The 18,979-nt window shown below is 29.3% G+C and overlaps 2 protein-coding genes across 2 annotated transcripts in view; one reads left to right on the top strand and one right to left on the bottom strand.

The window, feature by feature from the left end:
- LOC105840432 (neuronal acetylcholine receptor subunit alpha-9) overlaps nucleotides 1–18,979 on the bottom strand; it is a 71,444-nt gene that overhangs the window by 44,763 nt on the left and 7,702 nt on the right. The gene's annotated exons all lie outside the window — the stretch shown is intronic.
- Nucleotides 542–17,604, top strand: LOC118645905 (fatty acyl-CoA reductase 1-like). Its single transcript, XM_036287814.1, has 9 exons — nucleotides 542–1,340; nucleotides 1,655–1,903; nucleotides 2,218–2,363; nucleotides 2,818–2,927; nucleotides 7,221–7,413; nucleotides 9,906–10,148; nucleotides 11,440–11,616; nucleotides 12,657–12,737; nucleotides 17,438–17,604. The coding sequence occupies exons 1-9, from the start codon at nucleotides 1,107–1,109 to the stop codon at nucleotides 17,523–17,525; spliced, it is 1,521 nt and encodes a 506-aa protein (XP_036143707.1). The 5' UTR covers nucleotides 542–1,106; the 3' UTR covers nucleotides 17,526–17,604.

Here is an 18,979-nt window from a genome sequence, read left to right on the forward strand (position 1 = left end):
AACGTGTGCAATGTGTATTTTGAACCTTGATTATTTTTGTGTGTGCAAACGAAGCAGTAGGCAATCGGGACGTGGGCAATCGGGAATGTCGGCAATCGGGAAATTTCCGCATAATTCGTGTGCAAACGAAGCAGTAGGCAATCGGGAACGTAGGCAAACGGAACCCTCTCATTAAAGTGTATCACCCAGTATATTGAAGATATGCACTAGAAAGATATTAGCTTTAAATAATTAAATCAATGAATTGTTAAAAAACGGATGCATTTGCTTTGAATACTGCATGACAAGTTTAACTTGGTTATCATTTTTCTTTATCATTTCCGGCCAATTACTCGCGTACAAATGTATATTATACACAATTTAAAAATAAATAAAATCCAAAATTTAATTTGGTTGAATTACATAACATCCTTTCTACTCATTTTCTTTATATTTTTCTTATTTTTAGACGTACATTATAATATTATAATTAAATATTGATAAAACCAGTGTCCAATACAAATAATTCTAAGTATTATAGTTATGTAAATAATTATGTAAATATATTATATTGTATATTATATATAAAGATTTAAAAATACAAGTATACAGCATATCCAATTCCGAAGAAATTCAGTCCATATTCTGCATTTCCAAATCCTTCTTCAAAAATACAAACGAATTAGCAAAATTTAAATTGTGTTACTTGATATTACATATTATAATACACATTTCTACATTTATATCGTAAAGGGAAGCAAATGCTTATTATTGCATGTATTATTTGCACGTTCGACTTTAATATTTATATTGTAGAGCAAAGCAAACGCACATTATTACATATATTATTTGCACTTTCGACATTATACTGCACGATGTCCGCCATTTCCTGTATTAAAACGTAAATAATTCCATCACACTTAAATTGGAATATATGTCACACATTGACTATAGATTTCATACTTAAACAGTAGTAAACATTACTGAAAGTTGTCATAGCCATTTGAAAATAGTAACGTTTATTCTAGTTTCATCTACGACTCTCTACCCTTATCACAAAAATAATAGTAGTTCTAATTGTTTTAATACTTTATATCTTACTTCGTATTCCTTGGTTTATATTGTTCATGCTGTTAAAAAAAAAAATAATGAATAAGGTGACAATTGATCCAGCTAAATCGATTCTTGCTTTTTACGCAGGACAAAGTATATTTTTGACCGGTGCAACAGGATTTTTGGGTAAAGTGTTTATCGAAAAGGTATTGCGATCATGTCCAGATGTTCGTGAAATATTTCTCTTGATACGCCCAGCAAAAGGACTAGATGTTAATCAAAGATTCGAAAAAATGTTAAACTTACCAGTAAGTTAAATAAAGAAGACAAACTTTTTATAACGTTTCTGTAAGATTTTAACAATCCTGACGTGTTATATACAAGATTGACAAAAAGAATTTTTTATAGATACTATTGTAACATTATTACTAAAGAAAGTTACTTTTAAAATTAAAATTTTGTAATTAATATACATGTCCAACATTAAAATAAACATAAATATAATGTTGTTGCAAATGTCATTAAACATTTTATTTCTTGGTTATACATTTAATACAAATTTTATAAATTACTTTTATTATAAGAAAACTATTTTATAAAAAAATGAGTTTTATTATTTCAGTTATTTGACAAATTGCGTGAAGAGCGACCTTCGAGTTTCAAGAAACTGATTCCAATTTCTGGTAATGTTAGCGATAAGGTATTAGGTTTATCGGATGAAAATAAGCAAATGTTAATTGATAGAGTGACTATAATAATTCATGGAGCAGCGAGTGTAAAATTTAATGACAGCTTAAAATATGCTATACTTAACAACACTAGATCAACAAGAGACATCTGCATTTTAGCTCAAAACATGAAAAATGTTGTAGTAAGTTAGAAAAAGTAACTGTGATTGTGTTTTATAATAACACATTTTGTCACATAGTATCTTCAATAATTTTACGGAATAATTCGTATCTTTATTGTAAATTATCTTTAAAAATTCATATCATCAATATGTACTTTTCGAGCTTAAAAACATTTAAAATGTAGTAAACTTAAAAAAGAAAAAGTATAGTACTAAAATGTCATAACATTACAAAATCAATAATATAAATTTAAATATCTATTTTTTAACAACTTTTTATTTACTGAAAATTCCAAAGAAATAAAATCTTTAAATTAATGTTTTATCTATTAAAGGCGTTAGTGTATGTTAGTACAGCATTTACAAATGTGAATAAACCATTCGTAGAAGAAAAAGTATACTCACCTATAGTTAATTGGAAGAAAATGATAGATATGGCCGAATCATTAGATGAGCATACTTTAAACGTTTTCATGGCTAAGTAAGTTAAAAACACAAGTCGTTTTTATAAATTTTATATAGACATTTTATATAATCTAAGGTAGGTTTTCTGGAAATTATTTTTTAATTTAAATTCTTGCCTTCAATAATACTGTCTGACACAAATTTTACAACCAAAACACCAAATAGATGAGATGGATTGAATTCTTATTTAAACTTTTTATTGCTAAAAACAAATTTATCAAGTGAGTGGAATTGCTTTATCATTACATTTTGAGCCATTTAGTCTCAAAAGTATTAAAAACCGCCGTATATGTCAAAAACTTTTTGTATTTTTAAATCCAATTTAAAAAAATGTAACATAATTAAAGAATTTTATGTACAAATTTGTAAGCGCCAAAATGTCTATAAGAAATGCCTGTTTGCCTTAAAAATTTTTTAATTATTTTACAGTGTAATTCTTAATTTTGTGTGTGTTTATGTAATTTTTGCAGATTTTTGGATTATGCACCCAATACGTATATTTTTTCGAAAAACCTAGCAGAGAGTATAATACAAGAATATTCTTTCTCCTTGCCTTGCGCGATTGTAAGACCTTCTATTGGTATGTTGATTTACTATCAATTATTAGAAGTAAATTAATGTTTATGAAATAGTTTTAATATACTGTGGGTTAGGTATGTTCAATATTCTTACATTTCTTGTTTTATTTAATATTATTGTGAGAATTTATAAATCTTATTGTTATCAGTGTTGATTATCAAAAGTAATTAGAATTTTTAACGTAAACTGGGAATTTTGTTATAAATTTAAATAATCGTTACAACCCCAAATAGCATAATATTTCTAAAATTCTTGCAGAACTGATAAATACCTGGGAAAAAATAGTCCATGTTTGTCTATGTGAAGAAATTGTAGAAAAAGATAAAGTTATATATAATTATACATGGTCTTATATGGTACTATGTATGATTATGTATGGTTATGTATAATATTATAAATAATTATGTACGATTATTTACGTTATTATATACAATTTTATTAAAGCATACATAAAACCTTTAGTTTTGTAAATGGTTAGATATGGTGTTCATTTCTGATTATAAAAAATTGTATTAGATACTTTATTTTATTTTGTATAGTCAGAAGTGGTCAGATAATATTGTAATTAAAACATTATATTATAATACTTAGTAGGAGTAGTTTTAATTTGTGTGTAAAACTATTATTATGTAGATTTGTGTATAACAGAGTACAAGGTTATTCAAAATTATTTTAAATAACTGTATTTTTTAATTTAACAAATACAGAGTGATTATAGTGACATCAACCAAACGATCATCCGATCAATTCTAACTATATTTTGAATTTAACAACAGAGTGATTACGTCAACCAAAAGATAAATTTTGTAAGTTTTGTCTTTCTCATCTTATAATGTACTTATATAAGATAAAAGACAAAACTTGCAAAGTTTATCTTTTGAAGTTTCACTAATCACTCTGTATTTGTTAAATTCAAAATAGTTATTTAAAATCAGATGAATTATTTTGAATAATCTTTTTCTAAATAATATTGCATACATATTTTACTGCAATATTGCTACAATATTACGTAACAATATTTCTAAAAGCGGACATTTTACCATTTCTGCAATCTTGCAGCAACCTTGCAGCAACATTTTACAACGTTTATGCAATATTGCAATCTTGCGTTGAAATGTTGCCACAATGTTGCTGCAATCTTTCTGTGCTGTATGGGTGATATAAAGAAAATGCGCCAACTATGAAAATAGATGTTCATACGAATTAGAACATCTACTTTTACAAATACTTATTTGTACAAATATTACAAATAAATATTTTAATACAAATAAATATTTTACTACAAAAACTTGGCGCCGCTAAACCGAATAATTTACTAGCTCTTTTTCTATTTCTTTTGTGCGTGCATCTGAATGTGTGTGTGTGCACGTGTGTGTGTGTGTGTGTGTGTGTGTGTGTGTGTGTGTGTGTGTGTTTAGTATATAACACTTTGTTTATAGCAATTTTTAATATCTCAATCTCTTGTGCGTGCGTGCGCACATTCTCTCTCTCTCTCTCTCTCTCTCTCTCTCTCTCTCTCTCTCTCTCTCTCTCTCTCTCTCTCTCTCTCTCTCTCTCTCTCTCTCCCTCTCTCACGTGCGTGTATAATGTCATACGTATATAACGCCATTACGATTTCAATTGCAAAAAATTGTAATTTTTAATTATTATTATTTCAGTCTATAAGTTAAATTGGAAAAAAGCGATTTTGTGTTAAAGTAAATTATTCGGTTTAGCGGCGTTAAATTTTTGTAGTAAAATATTTTTTTGTATAAAAATATTTATTTGTATGTGTTTAATAAACAAGCACGCCGGTTGAAAATGATTACAGTCAATTAAAGGTGGCAGAAAAATTTAATAACTTTAAAATAATTTTGGCAGAATATGAAAACTAATCTATGACAAGTCTGAATAGTCTATGAATATTCTGATTAATCTATGACAATTCGGTTAGTGACGGACGTTCATAACAAATATAATAAATAACACATATGGAATTACACACATATAGAATAGAATACACATAAGAATACACAACAATCAGAAATTATTAGGGTTAATAAATTATAAAATTATTCATACAATAACGTTAAACGGTTATTCAAATTAATAATCATGCATTCCATACCATGAGCTTTATGCAATCATATTATAATCGTAATATTTACAAATGAATCATCAAATTATTTGAGAATGATAAGCGTAATGAGAATTATGGAACATTACAGTGATTCTAGATTTTTACATCAATAGTATTTCAAATGAATTGATAATGTTTCAAGTAATTAACGCATATGCAGAAGAAGGTTACACTGAAACTTTTGATTCATACATGTTTAACATTTATCAAAAAATGTCTCTAAACAGTTGATTGAATACGTCTGATAGTGACGCCAACATGTGAACGCATCTGAATAGATTACGTTCGAAAGTTACGACGGTATGAGAATGTCTCTGAATAATTGCTGAATAGTACAGCTGAATGGGAACCTCTGAATTGAGTTCTGTCCTGTCGGTTAGCCGTCGTGCTAATCCGAAACAGGATGAAATCTCTCTCAAGAACTCAATTGAAAACTCTCTACAGAGGTTCCGTGTACCTGGAGCTCGATCTCCTGGTCTCTCTCTCTCAGCAGGCCGTAGAATTTAGGGTCGAATGTCCCTCTCTCTCACTCTCTCGGTAGGCCGTAGAATTTAGGGTCGAATGTCCCTCTCTCTCACTCTTTCTGCTCGTCGTGGTGACTGCAGGAATTGAACTCGAACTCTATCTTTCAGCAACCCGTAGGGTCTGCAGAAACTGATTATGCAGAGTACTTGGCCGTGGTAAGTCTCTACTTTGAATGTGCAACCAATTTGCACGAGATACGTGGCACGTAACGAAAACCTTTACAATACGTGTGTATTGTAATCTCAATGAACGTCTTACTCCGACGCTCGTCTCAAAAAGAATGAATGAAAATCTGACTGTCTGTTTGTAGCGTCGTCAAGAGAAATTGGGTCAAACAAAGCAAGATCAGACGTGAGTCGCGTCGAGGAGTCGGTCAACGTCCTCGGTATCAATCATGTACGAATGTACACAACTACATAGAAACCTTCTCATGCATATGCGTCCTTTAATTTTCTGAACAGTATGCACTCCAAATCTAAGTGTTTTATAAAGTGTTTTAAAATAAAACATTAAAGTGTTTTATCGGATCAAACATATAAAAATAAAACAGGATAACTATTTTAAACATCGGATTAAAATGTCATAATGTTTTTTATACAACATTTAATACGTTTTATATAAATAATACGTTTACTTGTGTTTTTAATCATTATATATACAGAATAGAAAACACTAAAACCGTGTTAAAGTAAAACACTTATAGATAGAATCGCTACGTGGCAAGTTTTCTTGTGAATAAAATGCACTTGTTGTATAAGTAAAAGGAGCTTATCGAGAGCGCGGAAGAAGTCAGATTTTTGGTCATCGACATATAATGTTAGACTGAAATGTCAGTCTATAAAAGAAATCGAGAAAAATGAAATAAACGGAATTATGAAAATTTTTATTTTAAGTATAATATATTTTGGAATCAAAGCTTTTTTTTAAGAATACATGTGTGTGTTTAAACACTTTAAATGCATTAAATCCACGTCAAAATAAAACACGTAAGTGTTTTGAAAAAAAGCACTTTATATGTCTTTAAATTTAATACGTTTTTAAACGCTTAAAAGGTGACTACAAGAATTTAAACATTTTAAGCGTTTTAAAATAAAACACTTAGACTTGCAGTGTGTTCATTAATTATTAGTTATTAAAAACAATTATAGCATATTTATAACATGCTATATTTATAACATGCTGTATTTGTAGTAATTTAAATAAAAATTAGATCAATTACTTCTGTGTTAAGTTTGTATTAAAATAATTATCAAAAATCAAAAATAATGAATTAAAGATGATAAATTACAATTTAAGTCAATTAGATTTTAATCCTAATCCATCTTATTCAAATTAATTGAATTTTGACCCTTAATTTACAATATTTTATTTATTACTGTAAAACAGTTAAAAACAACTGTCTTTAATTTTTTACATAACTGTGCCAAGTTATGACCCGTTAAAAAATCTGAGCATTGGTCGTGGAGAAAAAATAGTGGACATTTGGTCCTAAATGGGTTAAAATATTAATTATTAACAAAGTTATGTAAAAAGTTTTGAAAAAATGTAAATGGATGGTCATATTACCACCTTTTCTTCTATTATTAAAAAATTATTAAAATTTAATAATAATCTGATAATAATTTAATTTGCATGTGTTTTAAATTTTAGTTATGTCATCAATAAGGGAACCATTTCCAGGATGGATAGATAACTATTATGGTCCAATAAGCCTTTATATTGGTGGCGGAAAAGGAGCAATACGAGTAGCTTACTTAAATACAAGTTGTCATAGCAACTTTGTACCAGTAGACATTGTCGTTAAAGCTATGCTCGTTGTATGCTGGAAACTTGGATTGACCACGTATGCTCAGTATATATGTTACAATTATTTTTAACTCTAGAAGACAAAACTGAATTGCTTACCCTCAAAGATAAAAGCGAGGTAAAACGTCAGCCCAAACTTCTCGAATGTCTCAATCCTTTCTAACAACAGTAAGATTGATAATTAAATAATGAATTTTCTTTGTTCTTTAATGAAGAAAACGATGATGTAATAAGTATAATTTTTTTAAATAAAGAAATATTGAAAAATTTATCTAAAACGAAAGATATACAAAAAATAAGCGTAGTTTGAAATTTGTTTAAGGTAATAATGCATTTGTTTTCTAGTATTAACTTATTAAAATGTATAATTAAATCAGAGAAAGCTTTCTTTTTTTATAAGAACTACATCAATTAATGCTTATAACAAGATCGTATGCACTTTATTCAATATTTTATTAAGGTTTCTGACTCCTTACCGCAACCATACATAAATTTGTGACATCAAGGGAACTTATCTGTTTCAGAAAGAGAAATGAAAAAAATTTTTAATAATTTTTTTTTAAGACGATAAAGAAAACTATTTGAGACTTTTTAACTATATTGTTACAATATTTAATTGCAAGAAATATTTTTTAAATTGATTTTTGCAATTTATTATATATGTTTTAGCAAAAAAAGTGCTGAAAATAGCTGGCATAAAGGATTTTGGTTAAATAGATTGTCTGAAAAGGAAAAAATAAGAAAGATTATTAATCTATGGGAAAAAAACTCCAGTATAGATTAGAATGGAGAAATTTGGCCACAAAATCACAAAAATAGCGGAAGTTTTTTAAAAAAAAGTTTGTTTTCGTAGGAAAAAAATGTTAAAAGATTAATCAAGAAATTGTTAACCAATCGTTATGATTTTAGTCTACACTGGAGCCACAGATAGGTATTACATATATTAAAAAATCAAAACATCTGGCCAGTAGTTTTTTATATTTTCTCCGCCATGCGAAAAAATTCAAAAAATTAATTTTTTGAAAATTCGAGACAGATAAATCCCCAAGTAAGTAAGAAACGTTGACAACTCAATTTTTGCGTTCGTGCTATGTCGTAATTATTTGCCGTATTCTTCTGTTGCTGTAACTTGTGTCGTGTTTATAAATTCCTCAAAATACAGCGAATTGTAACTATTATAAGTATAAAAGAAAGATTTTTCTTTTTTTATAGCAGGGAAAATTCGACCTTGTATCATATTTATTTGACGGTTATGTATTGACTATTGTAAAAAAAGGATACCATTCGCCATATTTTAACCAATATATTAAAGTGATCTTAAGAGTTATTTTATTCAAATTTATTTAATTTGCAAATGGCACAGACGCAAAAAGTGGGTTGTCAACGTGTCATTTCTCACTTCTAATGTCACAAATTTTAATGGCCACGGCGCATCGATAGATCAGGAGTATTAAATCTGAATAGAGGAACTTATTGGCTGCGTTCAGCAGAAAAGTAGCTTCACAACTTTGTAAACTTTTCGATACGATTAATGCTTGCTCTTTTTATTTTATTACATTTGGAACATTTTTTTATTGAAAATAGTGCCATATTCTCACCATCTCTCCTATTTCGAGATTAAAGATAATCACTTCGCAATTACTCCGTTATACTCAAAGACTTCCAAACAACTCCGACATTTTTATTCCAAATTTTAGTGTTTTACTTATATTTAATTTCCACTGACAAAGGTTGCGGAGTACAGACGTGTTTTCTAACACGTTTTCCTAAACAATACTTAACGTTTGCTGTTGCAAATTGGTATTGATAGACATTTATTGTACTTAACGTAACTTATTTATTTACACGAGATTATTTATTAACACGAGATACACTTGATAAGGGCCAGAAATCGCCTGGCCGAAACATTGTGTTTTTCTTTAATTATATCAATAACTATTTGCCAGATTAGTTATTACCCAAGAGTTTTTATTATCATTCTTTGACAGCTAGCAACTGAACACTTGTCAACTTGAATGTTATATCTAATTTCTCTCAGTATTTTTTCCCTATGCAAATTTATTTCCTAATGGGGGAGAAAGATTTTGCCTCAGAATGTAACCCTATGCTTGATCGATTCCGGCTGCCGATATCGATTAGCATGGTACCATTAAAAACTAGAAAAGAAATAAATATTCTTCTACTGTACGTTGCATTTCAATGTTTTTTAAAATAAATTTTAAATTAATTAATTAAAGTAAAAAATTTATTATTTTTAAATTTTGACATGTATGTAACAAGGAAATTGACATTTTTTAATAATATTTTGTATTGTCGCATTGTGCGTGCGTGCATGCTTGAGCGCGTGTGTATGTGTATGTCTGCATGGCCAATTATATATAATGATATAAAATTGCATAAGTCCATTTTCTTTTAGGTGGTTAATTTAAAGGCTTATTTGTCTTCCTTTTATACAAATCTTATAAAATTTTGTTCAAATAACAATCAGCTTCTATAGATTAATTAATTTCTAATTTTATCTATTAATAGGTTTACTAAGGATTCTAATTTATTTGTTTTAAATTGTGTAATTGAGAGACGTACAACACATCGATATGATATAGACGTGTTTCGAAGTATGCTTGATGAGATACCTCTGGACGGGACTATCTGGAATAATAAATCAATATACACCACTAATTTTATTTTATTCTATATATTAACAATGTTATTACATGTTATGCCAGCTACATTAATAGATCGGATTTTAATGTGCTTTGGACGTCGACCTATGTAAGTCTTAAATCAAATATTTTAATAATTTAATATAACTAATTTGGAAAATGAAAATTTTTTCTTTATGTATTTGATTAAAAAAACAAAATTTAATTTATTTAAATGTTTACTAAGATATACAGGAAACTAAAATAATAATAATAATTTGTATAGTATTCAATAAATATAATAATATTTATCGAATACTATACGAATCGGCATTGTATGTTTGTTTGTGTGTTATAATTTATTGCTAAGTAAACTATCTGTTGTTTTTTTGAATCACTGATTTAGAAAAATAATAGGAAAAACTTGAAAAAAATAACAACTTTAGCAATTTAAAAAGAAAATATTTAATAGACGCTTGTTAAAATCAAAGCTATTAAATTACACGTCAATTTAATTATGATATGGGAGGCACGGTAATGTAAACAATGTCATAGCTAGGTGTTTCTTATGCAAGACGCCATTTTAAAAGACTTTTATTATTAAATCTTAATAATGGCTAAATCGATCAAGTAGTAATATCGTTCAATCGATAGATTGAGTTTAATTTGCATAAGAAAAGAATTTTTATTCATCTTGTATAGGTTCTAGTATTGCGATGCAAAGTCTAATTTGGTAAATTTTAAAAACGTTTATAACTCGACGAAACATAAAAATGTAAATCTTTTAATGTAAATTTTTTTAAAAGGAGGACTTCCTGTACCTTGAGCATAGCTTCGCCTTTTAAATTCTTGTTTTTAATCCTTTGAAGACTGGCATGTTTTTGGTCAACTTATTAATTTAAGAGAGTTTCTCTGCTCAGGCCCGGCACAAGTGGCATAGAGGCTCAAGTAAAAAGAAATACTCAAATAACCATTTTGTTGCCTTCTTTTTTTGCTGTATAAGTTCTAAAATTAATAATAATAAATGTGAATAAAAATTCGCTTATAAAATACTATTTTTATTACTGAAATAATTTTTTTTTTTAATTGAGAACAAGCATTCTTCTAACTAAATATAACAATTTCAAATTCATGTTATCACTTGTGCTCGTTTACCACACTTACGTGCTGTATTGGTTCAATCATTGTAAACTTTTTTATCCTGTCAATTATTTCACTCAAACGAACAAGTGCATTGTTTCAAAAATTTAACAGTATTTTTCTGGACTGCTAAAATGTATCGTTGTAAAGTTTCACTAAAATCTGTTGATTACTTCTACGTTTAATACGACAATACGACAAGACGTTTAATACAGATTCAATAATATAATTGAATACATATCGTTATGTTCAAATTTTATTTTAATGAATATGTTATTTAGGGCAATACGATTGGTACGACTATTATATGTTGTCAGTTGTGTTACATATTACTTTTCGTCTAATAATTGGGAATACAGCAATATAAATAAATCGTTCTTGACATCCTTAATACCACCTGAAGAACAAAAAATGTTTTCTTTCGATTATTCCGCTTATGATATGAAAGAATATTTCAAGTAAGCATATTATATCTCTTATTTTTAACTTTTTGTTGACACACATTTTTTTCGATCAATTTTGACAAATCGGGCTCACATACAGAACAATTCTTAACAACTGCCATTTTCATATAAAGCATTTAATCGTTATAATAAAAATTGTAGGTAAATTTCATCAAGGTTCCTTAAACATACTACAATAATTTTTTCAATGAAATCTTATCATAGTTTTTGTAAACAAATTTTTGTTTATCATATGTCGAGAAAAAAAAGATTTTTAAAAAATTGTAACTTTTATAGATTTCAATATTAGAAACTAAAAATCTACAAAGTTGTTTAGATATAATGTTTTAAGAAAAAAAGTAGTTTTTAGTGGACTCTGAAAAAAAGAATATTTATTTTGCATATGAAAGGTAGGTTATTTCGATAAATAAAAACCGGAAATTTTTTAATAAAAGTTGTATTTATTATCAAAAAATGTAAAACATATTTTAAATAAAATTGGAATAGGTTAGGACTTTATTACGTATGCGTGGGAAGCGTCAATATTGTCTTAGCTGTCGTCAGAAGCAGGTTATGAATGTGAATCACCCAATGTGCTAAAGACGTCAGTTGACTAAGCTAAATATTTCAAATAAATTAATTTATGTATAATAAATAAACAAAATTTAAACAAATTACAAACATTATAAGGTACACTTACTGTCAATATTAATAAAATAGCCGAAAACACAAGGTTTTTTAATTTAGTCGAAGCTGACGTCTTTAACACACATGGTTAACACCCATAACCTGTCTCTGACGACATGTAAGACCACACTGACGCTTGCTACGCGTGCGTAATAGTTCTAAATTGTAGTTAATTCTTCAATCTAGTACTAAATGGTGCCACTTGTTCAATATTCTAAAAATTGGAAAAGGTACAGAGCGTCAAATTTATCGTACGGGTACTTACACCTAGAGTGTCAACGAAAAGTCAATAATGTTTATATTACAAAGATAGTTTAAGACTTATAAATGTTTATAAATATGTTTGAAAATGTGTTCATGTTTTGAAGAAACTTTATGATTGGTGGCAAAAAATTTCTTCTTTATGAAGACTTAAACCGGTTAGATGCAGCTAGAGTACGTCAAAAAAGGTATTATATTATTCAACAAGTATTATACAAAGGTATTATATTATATAACAAGTATTATATTATAAGATATATAAGAATAGAAGGTGATGTTATAACATCCCAGACAACAAATTTACATCCATAGTACGTCCTTGAGACATCGCGCTAGTTATCCCGCGATTATAACGAGATTGTCTCATGGGATGCCCATAGGATAAAAAATGTCTACTGTCTTTACCGCAGTAGGACGATCTTGCTGACGTCCTAAAGACGTCCCTACGATAGCCCAAGATCTCCATAAGACATCAAGAGGATATTGAAATTTACATCCATAGTACATCCTTGGGACATCACGCTAGTTATCCCGCGATTGTAACGAGATCGTCTCATGGGATGCCCATACGATAAAAAATGTCCACTGCCTTTACCGCAGTAGGACGATCTTGCTGACGTTTTTAGGACGTCAACAAGATCGGCCTACTGCGATAAAAAAAAGCGGACATTTATGATCCTATAGGCATCCCATGAGACGATCTCGTGACAATCGCGGGATAACTAGCATGATGTCCCAAGGATGTACTATAGATGTAAATTTCAATGTCCTCTCGATGTCTTATGGAGATCTTGCTTAATTCTGCATCCGGAAAAAACGGTCACCCATCCAAGTGCGAACCATCGCCGACGTTGCTTGACTTTGAAGATCGTACGCATCTAACGCTTCGTGATGATCCATGAATACTTCATGTTTATCATTACATATTATTTTTTATAAATCATTTTAATAGATGTTGTAAGAAGGATGAAACATGTATAGTTAACTTACAATTTTTTTTTTATAAATAAATATAAAGTTTTACAGTTTTTTATTAATTTTACGTATGCGAAATAAGATGTGAAATATGATGAAAACTTATAAAAAGATCTGTGTTTGCTCTGTTTGGGTAAAATAAAATAAAAAAAATAAGAACTAGATGTCATTTTTTATAATTTTTAATATTGTTAATATATTGTTTCAATAAGTGTAATATTGTCGTAATTGTCACATTTTTATGTTCCTGAGAGCTCCTATGGACGTCCTCTGGAGAGTACGCTTTGCTCGTCTATTTGCTGTTACAACGGGATATTTTTAAACCGTCCCGCATTGAGCTTGAGTAGGACGAGATCTTACTGAGAACTCCTACGGATGTCCTCTGGAGAGTACGCTTTGCTCTATTCCCTGTTACAATGGGATATCTTTTAATCGTCCCGCATTGAGCTTGAGTAGGACGAGATTTTACTGAGAGCTCCTACGGATGTCCTCTGGAGAGTACGCTTTGCTCGTCTATTCCCTGTTACAACGGGATATCTTTAAACCATCCCGCATTGAGTAGGACGAGATCTTATTAAGAGCTCCTATGGATGTGCTCTGGAGAGTACGCTTTGCTCATCTTTCGCTGTTACAACGGGATATCTTTAAACCGTCCCGCATTGATTTTGCGTAGGACGAGATTTTACTGAGAGCTCTTATGGATGTCCTCTGGAGAGTACGCTTTGCTCGTCTATTCGCTGTTACAACGGGATATCTTTAAACCGTCCCGCATTGATCTTGCGTAGGACGAGATTTTACTGAGAGCTCTTATGGATGTCCTCTGGAGAGTACGCTTTGCTCGTTTATTCGTTGTTACAACGGGATATCTTTAAACCATTCCGCATTGATCTTGAGCAGAACGAGATCTTATTGAGAGCTCTTATGGATGTCCTCTGGAGAGTACGCTTTGCTCGTCTATTCGTTGTTACAACGGGATATCTTTAAACCATTCCGCATTGATCTTGAATAGGACGAGATTTTACTGAGAGCTCTTATGGATGTCCTCTGGAGAGTACGCTTTGCTCGTCTATTCGTTGTTACAACGGGATATCTTTAAACCGTCCCGCATTGATCTTGAGCAGAACGAGATCTTATTGAGAGCTCTTATGGATGTCCTCTGGAGAGTACGCTTTGCTCGTCTATTTGCTGTTACAACGGGATATCTTTAAACCGTCCCGCATTGATCTTGAATAGGACGAGATCTCATTGAGAGCTCTTATGGATATCCTCTGGAGAGTACGCTTTGCTCGTCTATTCGTTGTTACAACGGGATATCTTTAAACCGTCCCGCATTGATCTTGAGCAGAACGAGATCTTATTGAGAGCTCTTATGGATGTCCTCTGGAGAGTACGCTTTGCTCGTCTATTTGCTGTTACAACGGGATATCTTTAAACCGTCCCGCATTGATCTTGAGCAGGACGAGAGCTCTTACTGAGAGCTCCTATGGACAACCATAAGACGTTTTATCTTGCCAGGACAAAAATGGGATAAAATCGAGATGATCCCGGGATCAATTTTGCTGTGTGGGATATGTGCATAGATATCGGCACTCGTAATATCTTTGCATTAGGTAACAATTTTTATTTATTACTTATTCCTGTAATTATTGTTTTCCATTGTTAGTGCCATTATAGTGTCTAGCAGAAAGAAGAAATAATTAAATAATTTCATGAGTAATATTTAAGGTCATTTTATTATTACAATTTATTAAAATAAATTTGCAGCAATTATAATATGCTCATGCATGTATGAATATATCATAATATACTTATGCATTATACAAATACATTTGTTACAAAACGTTTTTACTTTTCAAATCAAAACTTTTCCAGGATGCATTTTAGCATTTATTATACATATTTTTACATTTTTTTTAAACTTAAGTGTATAACACACACATACACACATATGTATATACATATACATATTATTAGGTTAGTGTAAAAATAATTACCGTTTTCAGAAGTTTAAAATTTACACGGTTATTCTGAAGTAAACTTTTATCCGACTGTATTCAAATAGCATATCATTTTGAAATTTGTTTTATCAATTTACGTTTAGCCTCTTGTTTTAATTGTTTACAAGATTATGTTTCTTACCGAAATAAAAATGGAAAAAAGCAAATTTGTGCAATTTTGTGATATGAATTCAAATAGATGCGGTGAAACTGTTGTAAAATTCTTTTATATAATTGATTTATACATTTAGATCCAACTAAAACTAAAAGCAACAACCAATCGTATTGGAGAACTTTACAACATTACATTTACTTCTGAAAGTAGTCAATGAAGTGTTCGGTGAGAATATCATTAGTGAGCGTACAACTCAACACTGATTTCATAAATTTCGCAACGGAGATAAAAATAAAAAATAATGAACGCCGTGAATGTTATTATGCAATTATGCAATAATGATGAGTTAAAAGCTATTATTGAAGCAGATCCTCGAAGAGCACCTCGAGATCTGAGAAATAATTTACTATTTAACTATAATTGAACAAAGTCTATTTTATGGCACCGATCGTGTAACTTTTGCCCAACGATGGAAAACAAAAAGTGAAAAATTTTACCTTAAAACGCATATATATACCTGGAAAGAAATGAAGAATCGAGCTTGTATCCAAATTGAGTGTGACGATAAACACGTTTTAATAATAGATAAAAGTAGATTTTAACCTTAGTTTGCAATGAGCAACCGCGAGCTTAATAGCGAGATATTTTCTATATTATAACTCCTAACCTCCTACAATCAATAATATTAATTGCTTAAATAGCATTATTATTGTTTGTAGAAAGTTAGAAGTTATAATATAAAAAATATCTCGATAACATCGATATTGATTGCAAAAAATATTAAAAATTATTAGTAATAATAACGTTTTAAACTGTTTTCTATTCAGTTTTTAATAATATTAAAATGACGAAACATATTATGGAACAAGATGCTTTAAATAATTGAAGGACTGAATTCATTCAAATTGTTGCTAAAATTTATATAAATGTGTTTGTTCCACGAAAGAAAAAGTGCAAGTGATATAAAATGTAAAAAATTAATTAGACAAAAATATTCAAAGTTAATATTCTTTAAACATCAATAATATATCTTAAATGTTACGTTTGTTATTGTATTTACAAAAAAATTTAAAGTAAAGTCTATTATTATTTATAAATAAAGTTTATTATTATTTATTATAGTATGTAAATTAATTATCATTTTTTCGATTATTGCCTATTGTATTTAAATTAAAAATTACATTTCAATTTTTAAACGCGCGATGAGCGTGACGTCACTTGCGTTTGCGCATTGCGAGCAAAGGTTATATATAACCTACCTTTTTCTTTCGCCCTCAACTTAGACACAAATCTTACCCACGGAAAGCATAAGCTATTCCCCTTTCAGGTATATGTGTTTACTGGAAATTACACGTCGATGCCCAGAATAATCGCGTAAATTTTTAACTTCCAAAAACCGCAATTATTTTTGCACTAACTTAATATAAATATAAATATAAAAAGTATACAATATGTATATATATATATATATATATATGTACATATATCTAATAAGATAAGATAAAACAAACCAAATCTTCGGGTTGAGTCAATTTGGGTACGTCAAAACTACAATCGAATCAAATTAGATAAATTTAATCTGTTTAATAATCTGATATAAGAGTTCCAACTAATAAATTTGTATAGTATGACATAAGTATAAATAAAAATCAAGAAATGTAAAACATCTTTTAAAAGTTTTTGATTAAATTAATTAACAAATTAGAATTAATATAATTTCCTGTTTAATATAATATAAACAATCTTTTATCTATAATTAAGATTTACATAATATTATATAATTAATTGAATTTACTTTTAGAGTACATCTGTTGTCTACAGTAACGGAAAATATCATCTTTCTTGGTGTGTTATGGGTAATATACAAGTGGATTTATATATATTTATAGATATCATAAAATTATTTACTCACTACAATATTGTATAAGGAACTGGACTTTATGATATATACAATGCACATATTTTTTAGTCAAGAGTATTTTTCTCTTTAAATTTATTATGTATTTTCAGCGTAATAGAAATATTTTATTGTTTATTGTTAAATATTATGTATATATATATGTATATGTATATTTATAACACATAATATTCAAAGTGTAAGTAAAGTGCATTGTGCATAAAAGTGGAATAATCTATGTATGCATGTATTTTTTTATTGTATACGAAATGAAACTTGCAGTCATGTGCATCTTATAACAAATATCTACATCACTGTTGCAAATGCCAAAGTTGTTTTTTTAATGCGCACATTACTTTTACCGTTACTTTTTGTAAAATGTAAATTGTTACACATTATTAATTTTATTCCTTTTATATCTTCGGCTTTTCTAGAAGAGATGCCTTTATATGATGGAAATAATTCTGTGGGTTTCTGGAGGTGCTAATTTTAAGTCACCTATCAAAAGTAAAATTCAAAATAGTGGTTATGAAATGCTGAAATACTGATATACCTATTTAAAGTTATGTAACGTATGCACATATGTACAGGGTGCGGCACCAAAATCCGGACAAAATTTAATTTGAATTTCCTACCGTTCTGTACCACTTATAGTGGTCACGATTGGCGTCCAAATAGCTTGACACATGTACTAAACAATCATAATCTCGAAACAGTCGCAATGTTGAAACTAAGTGCGGAGTATAACCGAAGAGTCATGATTATCGAAAGTGTTCGCGCTGGACGCTCAGCGACAGAAATCATTTGCTTCTTCGGGTACCCGAGATCGACCGTGTAGGATGTCGTCGCAAAGTATAATGAGTCGGAGAAGTCCAACGAAAGTTTTGCAACACCATTGGGTTCAAAATTGGTCGGACAACGTCGACATGTTTTGTCCAAAGTAGTTTTGCCTTAATTCATCATTGTAATAAGTCAATAAGCGCGGAGGTACAAGAGAAAGTCAGTGACGGAGAATGCGTGAAGTTGACTCCCTGTCATTAAAAATTAAAAAATGCTTTTAATGTTAATAATTATCAATAAAATTCTTTGGAAGGCTACTAAAATTTTTAATAGAATTATTGGTTACCGAGAAATATTTCCATTTTAACGGAAAAATTTTTGAATTTGTATCTTCAACTAAAGAAATTTTTTATTCCGCAACTTACAGCTTCGAGTGCTAATAATTATCGATAGAATTATTCAACTGCCGATTACCGAAAAATTTTTCACCGTTATAGAACTTACAAAGATTTGTCTATTGAACAAAGTAAGAAAAAATTTAATGGTAAATAAATTTATTTATTATAAAACGATAAAACATTATAACAAGTGCTTTTTATAACAAGTGCTCAAAGTATCCACCATTAGCTTCCAAACACTTAATTGTTTTATTTATGACACTTTCTG

Source organism: Monomorium pharaonis, chromosome 6 (assembly GCF_013373865.1).
Source record: "Monomorium pharaonis isolate MP-MQ-018 chromosome 6, ASM1337386v2, whole genome shotgun sequence".
Lineage (NCBI taxonomy): Eukaryota > Metazoa > Arthropoda > Insecta > Hymenoptera > Formicidae > Monomorium > Monomorium pharaonis.